The 10334-nt window shown below is 39.2% G+C and overlaps 1 protein-coding gene across 1 annotated transcript; it reads left to right on the top strand.

The window, feature by feature from the left end:
* Positions 1-1711: 1711 nt before the first annotated feature.
* On the top strand, positions 1712-2296 carry LOC142242493 (uncharacterized). Its single transcript, XM_075314057.1, has one exon. The coding sequence runs from the start codon at positions 1712-1714 to the stop codon at positions 2294-2296; it is 585 nt and encodes a 194-aa protein (XP_075170172.1).
* Positions 2297-10334: the final 8038 nt, after the last annotated feature.

Genomic DNA, 10334 nt, shown 5'->3' on the forward strand with positions numbered 1-10334 from the left:
TGAATTTTCTTCCATTTTTAGAGAATTTGCTTCCAGTTTTCTAGAATTCTCTTCCATCATTTTGCTCAAAACATTGAGCATTGAGGTGTAATCCACAACACTTGAAGCCGCAGATGGATTTTCTACACTGCTGGTATTGACGAGCATTGATTCGTCAATGTCCTCCTTATAATCAAACTCATGCGTCGCAATGTCCATATTACGCCGTTCAAACTCTTCCAGTAGACGCTTTTGAAGCTGGGCCTTATTGCCTGTTGTCGGCAGCTCCAGTTTGCTCAATTCCTTTTTTAAGTCTTCCACACGAAGCTCATTAAACTTCATTATAGATTTTTTTTCGTTATTTCACTTCCGACACCAATTGTTACGTTTTTATATTTAGGCGTTTTTAATTACCCGACAATTAAAACACTGTTCGTTTAAATAACGTTAATCTACAATTTATTTACTATGACTTCACTTTACAATTCGTTCACACTGATGTTATTCGTTTGACGCTTTAATTAAGACTGACTCGTTAGCAGCATGCGAGCGCTTTTATATATGACGGGGTGGCAATACGAGAACATTATTAGACAATGCTAGAAGGATCTACGACCATTAAGTTATTCGTCTGGTGGCTGCTAAACACATACACACTCACATAGATATATACTCGCATTACTACAACAACAATGACAATAGACAATGAGATGAAATGAGAATGCAGAATAACAAAGCAAAGGGGTTGCTATTCTATGAGAGAGTAAGAACTAACATTTCGGTAAGCAAACAAAAGAACATAAAAGAAATTCAGGAAAATACTAGAAAATGAATAGATGATTCCAACAAGTGATAGCGAAATTTTATCGTTACAATTTAAAATTTTAAATTAACGGAAACTAATTTAAATAAACTTATATCTATAATTATCAAATTCGTAACAATACGTTGATGATGTTCTTTCTGGGGGACATTCTCTGCCTGAAGCGAAATATTATTTAACTGAACTTGTTGATCTACTTGACTCCGCGGGATTTCCTTTGAAAAAGCTTACAGCAAATCATGCTGACATTTTGACAAATATGCCCCCGAAGATCTTCTAAATGAAGATTTCTTGAAACTGGAGAATACAAGTGAAGCGAAGACATTAGGCATTCGATGGAATGCAATGAATGACTCGTTTTATTATAAAGTTTCTGTTATTACTGTTCCGACTCTTCCTTTGACAAAAAGGAAAATACTGTAAATTATTGCCAAAATATTTGATCCCGCTGGCTGGTTAGCTCCGATTATAATTAATGCAAAAATCCTTTTGCAACAACTGTGGATTGACGGTACTGAATGGGATGAGGAAGTCAAACCTCATTCACTTGAAAAGTGGAACCAATTTATTTTGAACTTTCCTGATATTGAACTCATTAAGATCCCCCGGTGGATTCATTACTCCCCGGAAAAACGGGTCCAAATCCACGGCTTTTGCGATGCTTCGGAGAAAGCATATTGTGCTTGCATATATGTTTGCACCCTTTCCTCGGAAAATACTCGAACTTCACATTTACTCGCATCAAAAAGCAAAGTGGCTCCCTTGAAAACTTTGAGTTTGCCTAGATTAGAACTATGTAGCGCAGCGCTGTTGTCGAGATTACTGAAAACTGTTTCTCAAAACTTGACTTTCTCAATAACTGACATATATTTATGGTCTGATTCTACGATTACCTTGGCTTGTCTAGACATGCCACCATACAACTGGAAAACCTTTGTGGCCAACAAAGTTTCTGAAATATTGGAAAACGTGGGTAACGTCACGTGGAGACATGTTCCAACGGCAGATAATCCCGCCGATATCGGTACTCGTGGGTGTACTGCATCGGAACTTAGCACTAACTCGCTTTGGTGGCACGGCCCGAAATGGCTTTTAAAATCTGATGAATTCTGGCCAAAATCCATTACATTCAAGGAACCTGATCTGGATCGAAAAGTATACACTTTCTACACTGATATTCAAACTGATGACATCTTAGATCGTTTTTCTTCTTTCGATCGAGCTCTACGGGTATTATGTTACATTTATCGATTCGTTAGAAAATGTAAGAATCAAACTTTGCCGAGCATACAAAATAACTTCATCACTAAGGAAGAAGTAATGATTGTCAAATTCAATTTAATACGTTGGGCGCAAAAGAATTATTATCCATCTGAATATCAAGCACTTGAGAGCAACATGCCCATTAGTTCAAAAAGTAAATTGCTAACGCTAAACCCAAAACTTGATGAGCACAAACTGTTACAACGAGCGACATCCAATAATACTGCCTGAGAAATCACGTTTCTGTAAGCTATTTATTGATTTTACTCATAAGATGTTGCTCCACTCTGAACACCAAGTCATGTTGCGCGCAATTCGCCAGGAGTTTTATGTGGTCCGCTTAAACAGTTCAATAAGACACTGTATAAGGAACTGTCACACCTGTGCGATTTATAAACACCGTATTCGTACCCAGATCATGTCGTCGCTGCCAACTGAAAGATGCACTTTTTCCTTGCCATTTACGTATACTGGAGTGGACTTTGCGGGTCCATTTGACTTGAAAACATCTAGACTTCGGAACGCAAAGCTGCACAAAGGATACGCCGCAATTTATGTATGTCAACTCGTGCTGTTCACTTAGAGGTTTGTTCGGAACTGACAAGTGAGGCGTTTCTGTCCACTTTCACTCGATTTGTCGGAAGGCGAGGATTCCCTAATAAAGTTTATTCTGATAATGGAACGAATTTTGTTGGCGCTAGTAGGGCACTTAAGACTGAATATGAGAATTTTTTGAGAAATGTTCAAGGATCTGTTTCTGAAAAATATAGTACACATGGATTTCGTGGCAATTTATTCCGCCTCACGACCCACATATGGGAGGATTGTGGGAGGCGGCTGTGAAGAGCATGAAAACTCACTTACGAAAAGTGGCTTCCAATATTAAATTCAGTTTTGAGGAATTTTCCACTTTACTAATTCGGATAGAAAGCATTTTGAATTCACGACCTCTTTCACCCATTAGCGAAGACCCCAATGAATTGATTCCACTGACTCCTGGTCACCTTTTGAGAGGAGTGATTCTAATGTTCGTGTCGCTGAAATGCGGACACAAAACGGAACACTGATTCGCCCATTAGTAAAACTATGTATATTACCAAACATTTCCTACCGTTCACAACTTAATAAATTTACGTTTACAGCTCAGAGGCATACATTGAAAAAACTGCCAAGCTTTTTACAACATGGATGTTACAAAACGAAGACAAGAAGTGAAGGAAAAGCGATTTTGCTTCAAATGCCTGTGTTCGTCCCATATCCGTAAGTGGTGTAGATCTCGCAAAACCTGCATGGTGTGTAACAATAATCACCACACACTGTTGCATGTCGACGACCACAATAAGCCTCGCCGTTCTCATCAAACTCATGCTTCCAGCTCGTCACAAAGCTCTCACCGCCAAAATTGCAGTCGCCCTAATTCAACACGGCCATCGATTAGGGCTAACCAGCCACGCCATCATGCCACTAGCGAAAACCAAGGTTCACTGCGTACCCCTCCATTGGTACACGAACGACTGAGTCGGAAAAGAAAAATCCACGTTTTTCTCCCCACTGCTTTAGCACGGCTTCTTACACCTGATGGTCCTGTAAAAGTGAGATTAATGTTGAATTCAGCTGGCGTACGATCTTATGTCCTCAAGTCTATGGTACAACGTTATCATCTGCCAACCACTCGGAAAAACGACGACGAATTCTGCACACTCAGCCTGCAATCGTTCTACGACTCAGCAGTAAATATTCAGATCACCGGAGTGGTTCAACGTCGATTTGAGGTAGAAACACCAGAGACCACGGAGGACAAAAAACTGCAATCAATTTACAATCATATAGTGGACTTAGCTGACCCCCATTTCTTCAACCCGGTTAATATTGAAGTAGTTATTGGAAACGATCAGCTTTCTAAGATCCTATTGGCGGGCCTTATACAAACATCTCCCTCTATGCATACACTCATAGAAAAAAGTCTGCTAAAAACAGCAGTCGATGTCTGCTGTTATATTTTTGTACTTCAGGGCCAAATGAACAACAATTTATAAAATTTTTAGGTTATACATTTTTCCCCAAAGCATATTAAAGAACCAAAAGTAGTTTGTGGTATATTTTTGCACTGTAATATACCTACAAGCTCCTAAATACGATCAGCAAACATTTTGTTTGCTGTTATGCCTCAATTCGATAAATATTCAGTCTGCTGTTTTAGCAGACTTTTCTGCTGTCCCTACTAACAAATTTCTTTGGGTGTATAGCTCAAAGTTCAGTTTTTGGATGGGTTATATCTGGTGCTTATAGTTATTAAGTTGCAACGCTGCAAAGGGGGCGGAATGTTGAACTGCGTTCTACAAAATTTTATAATTTTCTTTAAATCTCTCAAATGAAGTATTTTACGTGAATTCTAATCCAATATACCGAAGTTTTTATTATCATAACATACTGAATTATTCGAATATACTACAAATAATTATTCTAAATTAGGCTATATCTATATGGTAACTATCTATTCATGAACTTATCGAAAAATCTTTCTCAAATGGAAGATGTTCTCCATATTTGAATTGTTGCTCTAATAGATAAATCAATTGAGAGAGTTTAGTGACTTTCGAGCGGGATCGAAAGGAGTGCTTACTTTTCTCACATTTTCCATTCGGTTTTCTTGCAGATGGTTTAAAATCATGTTTCTTTGTGAAATTTGCAATGATCCCGTTGGCGTCTTTCTCTTTACTTCCATCCCCAGAAAGAAGTCAACCTTTGTATTTTATATTAAAAAAATTCCCTATTTTTCATTTTACCACTTTTAGTTCATCCTCCTTGGAATATATATATATATATATATATATATATATATATATATATATATATATATATATATATATATATATATATATATATATATATATATATATATATATATATATATATATATATATATATATATATATATATATATATATATATATATATATATATATATATATATATATATATATATATATATATATATGTGTTTTTGAAATTTTCATGAATATAACAAAGGAATTATAATCTTCACTGAAGAATTTAACACTGGTAGAAAAAGAGATGAACACGGAACAGGTTAGTGATTTGGTTAGGGCGGAAGTGAGCAGGGCGCTCGCTGCACAAAAACTTGAATTCGACAGGAAATTAGACGCGATCACTAATCAGTTTTCGGTGAGACCTACAGTTGAAAAATTTATTAAAGTTCAAATTGATCCTGCGGTGCAGTGTGATATAACCCTCGACGCGATAAAATCCCTACCGGAATTCTACGGCCACCCAGGCACATACGTGTCCTGGCGTGAGGCCGCACATAACGCATATGAGTTATTTGCCTTATATGATGGCAGCGAACGCCATTACCAGGCAGTAGTTATTCTGAGAAATAAGGTCAGAGGAGCCGCTGACGCAGTGCTCTCCTCATTTAGTACAGTTTTGAACTTCAGGGCAATCATTGCCAGGTTAGATTTTACGTACGCGGACAAACGCAGGATATACCTCATTGAGCAGGAAATGTCCACTCTGAGACAGGGCTCAATGTCCCTGCTACAATTTTACGACGAAGTAGAAAAGAAATTAACTGTTTTAACAAATAAGACAATAATGTCGTATGAGAACACGGTTGCTGAAACGATAAACGATAAATATAGGGCGGATGCTCTTAGGGTGTTCATATCGGGGCTAAGAAAACCCCTTTGTGATATTCTTTTTGCGTCGAGACCATCCGACCTCCCTTCTGCTCTGGCTCTAGCGCAAGAAGTAGACGCCAACAGCGAGCGGTACGCTTTCGCAAAAAATTTTGCGAACAGAACCAATGAAAATTACTCTCTCAGGAAGAGTTTCTCGAATGCCGACCACAATGTGGGACAGAAGAACCCACATTATCTGGTTAGCAAACAAAAACAAGATGGCCAATCACCAGTCAGTAGTGTTCAAAGGCAACGCACCAGTGACAGAAGGCGTATCGAACCCATGGAGGTGGATCCCTCTCTGTCACAATTCAAACATGCTACAAGCTTCCCTGCTCATGATTGGCAGCAGGGGTATGGACAAAAACGGGCTGCTAACTCAGGCCGATATACAGGACCAAAAGTACAGAGAGTGAACCACCTCAATGACGAGGATGATCCGACGGATGGAGAACCGTACGAGGAAGAGGCAGAGCAGGCCGTGGATGATATCGAATGCGATGAGCTAAATTTTTTAGAGTTAGGTCCCTCCTACCTTGGATTTCAAGGTCGATAGGGGGGAGGGAATTGAAACTCCTTGTCGACACAGGGGCTTCAAGGAGCTATATCAAACCCCTGTCGGAGCTTAAAGGCGTGAAACTTATTCAGAACTCCTTTTCTGTAAAGTCCATTCACGGGTTCACACCCATCACACATAAATGCAAAATTAAGATCTTAGGAGTCATACATGACTTTTACATTTTGCCGGAACTGAAATCATTTGACGGGGTCATTGGACTCGACTTACTAAATAAGGTACACGCTTCTATCGACTTGAAAACAAATACTATAGCACATGACAATGGAAAAGAAATTATATTTTTTATATCTAGTAAGGATATAAATCATTTGCAAATACAAGCCAAAGCTGTTCCAAACCGACTTAGAGATGCATTTTTCAAAATGATTGCCAATGTAAATGGAGTATTTGCAGATCCTAACGAGGCACTTCCGTATAATACGAATGTGGTTGCGACGATTCGTACGGAGAATGAGGACACTGTGTACTCAAGGTTATACCCGTATCCACTCGGCGTTTCAGATTTTGTGAATAAGGAAGTACAGGATCTATTAGCAAACGGAATCATCCGAAAATCTAGATCTCCATATAATAACCCAGTATGGGTAGTGAAAAAAAGGGTCTGGATGAAAATGGACAAGAGAAAAAGCGGCTAGTGATAGACTTCCGCAAGCTTAATGAGAAGACAATCGGCGATCGGTACCCAATTCCAAATATCGCGGAAACCTTATCAAATCTTGGTGGTAGTACATTTTTCACAACACTTGATCTTAAGTCAGGTTTCCATCAAATTCTCTTGTCAGAATCGGATAGGGAAAAAACTGCATTTTCGGTGAAAAATGGTAAATATGAATTTTGCAGATTAGCTTTCGGGCTAAAGAATGCCCCAAGTATCTTCCAAAGGGCGATAGATGACGTGTTAAGAGAACACATCGGGAGGAGGTGCTTCGTCTACGTAGACAATGTAATCATATTTTCGAAAAACGAGCAGGAACACCTGAGAGATGTGGAAGTAGTGTTAAGAAGTTTATTCGACGCCAATATGAGAGTCTCAGCAGAAAAATCAAAATTCTTTCAAACAGATGTCGAGTATTTAGGCTTCATTGTGTCACAAAAGGGAATTAAAACGTGTGCAGAAAAAGTCGACACAATTAAAAATTTCCCTGAACCTGTCACTCTAAGAGGACTAAGGTCATTTTTGGGCTTGGCAGGATACTATCGCTGCTTCATTCGGGACTTCGCCAAGATTGCGAAACCGCTTTCGAACATACTTAGGGGAGAATACGGCCGAGTAACTGCGACACAGTCGAAAAAAATCAAACTTGATTTGACTGTTGAGCAGAAAAGAGCCTTTAATGAGATAAAAGAGATAATTGCGTCTGATGACGTCACGTTGTCATACCCAAATTTTCAGAAGCCATTTGATTTGACAACGGATGCCTCCTCTCATGCCATAGGGGCCGTCCTTTCACAGGAGGGTAAACCTATCACGATGATATCTCGTACATTGTCCAGGACCGAAGAACACTACGCTACTAACGAACGTGAGTTACTAGCCATTGTCTGGGCGCTGAAGACACTTAGGAACTATCTTTATGGCGTACCAAAAATAAACGTTTTTACGGACCATCAACCGCTTACATTTGCAGTTTCGGATAGAAATCCAAACTCCAAAATTAAGCGATGGAAGGCTTTTATAGATGAATGCAACGCAAAGCTGATTTATAAGCCGGGAAAGGAAAACGTGGTGGCCGACGCGCTTTCCAGGCAGCCTTGGAAAATATGAGCACAGAGACTGTGCATAGCGAGGAGTCATCCACCAACACTATCGAAAGAACTGACAAGCCGGTGAATTGTTTCCGTAACCAAATAATCATCGAAGAGGGCGTAGAACCTCAGAGAAAAACGTTTATAATTTTTGGCAAAAAAACGAGACATTTGATTACGTTCAGAACCGAAGACGATTTGATCAGACATCTGCAGGAGGCTGTGAAAGTAGACGTTGTGAATGCCCTTCGATGTGACCTGCACACGTTGGCACGATTCCAGCATAAACTGGTTGAACTGTTCCCAACGGTGAAATTCAGGCACACAGAAAAGCTAGTCATCGACATTACGGACCCAAACGAGCAACAGGAAATAATTGCTACCGAACATAATCGAGCACACCGTGCGGCACAAGAAAACGTGAAGCAGATACTACAAGATTATTTCTTCCCGAAAATCGAAAAGAAAGCTAAACAACTTGTAGCAAACTGCCGCGTGTGCTCCCAAGCGAAGTACGATCGCCACCCGAAGAAGCAACTCATTGCTCAAACACCGATTCCGTCATATTGTGGAGAAATCCTCCACGTTGATATTTTTTCCACGGGGTCGAAGTATTTCTTGACTTGCATCGACAAATTTTCAAAATTTGCGATAGTGCAGTCATTGAAATCCCGTACGATAGTGGACGTTAAGCCACAGCTTCTTCAATTACTAAATATGTTTTCCAGCACGGAAACTATTTATTGCGATAATGAGAAATCTCTCAACTCGCACTCTGTCAAGACTACGCTTAAAAATACTTTCAATATCGACATCGCGAACGCCCCACCACTACACAGTACCTCTAACGGACAGGTAGAGCGATTCCACAGTACACTGCTGGAAATATCGCGCTGCCTCAGAATTGACAAAGGTTTAGATGATATCGAGGAAACGATCCTATTAGCCACAATCGAATATAATAGATCTATCCATACGGTGACTGGAATGAAACCTATTGACATCTTTCATTCCACATGTGATAACACGGAAATTTCTTCACGTCTAAAAACTGCTCAGGATAAGGAATTAATTACGCACAACAAGGGAAGACAAGATAGAGAGTTTGCTGTAGGAGAAAAAGTTCTTGTAAAAAATAACAAAAGGTTAGGAAATAAACTTACACCTCTTTATACCGAGGAAGAGGTTGGAAAAGACCTAGGTACAACCGTTCTCATAAGAGGGAGGAGGGTCCATAAAGACAACTTGCGCTGAAATTTCTTGTATCATAACGAAGGCATAACATCATACCTATATCATGAATTGAACAAGGTTCCACTTTTACTTTCAGAATTGTTTTTATATCAGTTATAGCCGTCTGGGTGTCAACAACAACTGGACGGTTAATAGACTATTCAAATGCGAATTACATTCCTGTATCAGGCGGCGACTTGGTAATTTGGGAAAATTTTGGATATATCAAGCATGTTACCAATCTAACCCTATACGAGCAGCTTAGAGACGAGACAGCCGACGCTATGAACCACTTTCCCCTGTCACATATGAAGAAATTACTACAGGCAGACATAGCTCAGATAAGTAGATTAATAAACACAGTAAATACTCATCACAGGCAAGCGAGAAGCCTGAATGCGATAGGGACGGTCCTAAAATACATCGCTGGGACCCCGGATCATGACGACTTTGACAGATTAAGAAATACAGCGGAAAACCTAATCGACTCCCAAGACAGACAGTTTACTATCAACACTGAGTTGCAAAAGGAAATTAATAGTCTCACTGATACAGTAAATAAAATTTTGAGAACGCAAAAACAAAAGGAAATAGAAACTGGAAATCTGTATGACCTTCTTTTAGCTAGAAACAGGGCAATAATAACAGAACTAGATAGTATAATTACCTCAATTACATTCGCAAAAATCGGAATTCTGAACCCTATCCTTTTAAACAACAATGAAATAAATTCTATCATAAAAAAAGAACACTCCACAAACCTCTCTGTATCTGATGTTATGACCATAGCTAAGATTAAAATTTTGCAATGTAATAATGTAATTTATTTCCTAATTCGTTATCCTATTCCTAAGTTTAGATGTAAGAAAATTATCATTTTACCAGTAGCTCAGGGCCATAAAATGCTTCACCTCGAAGAGTCCACCCTAGCAGCATGCCACAACCACACGTTAGCAGTAAGGAACTGCAGCAACTCAATGCCAACGTTTTGTTTATCATCCCCAACCAC

This window comes from Haematobia irritans, unplaced genomic scaffold (genome assembly GCF_050003625.1).
Source record: "Haematobia irritans isolate KBUSLIRL unplaced genomic scaffold, ASM5000362v1 scaffold_22, whole genome shotgun sequence".
Taxonomy (NCBI): Eukaryota; Metazoa; Arthropoda; class Insecta; order Diptera; family Muscidae; genus Haematobia; species Haematobia irritans.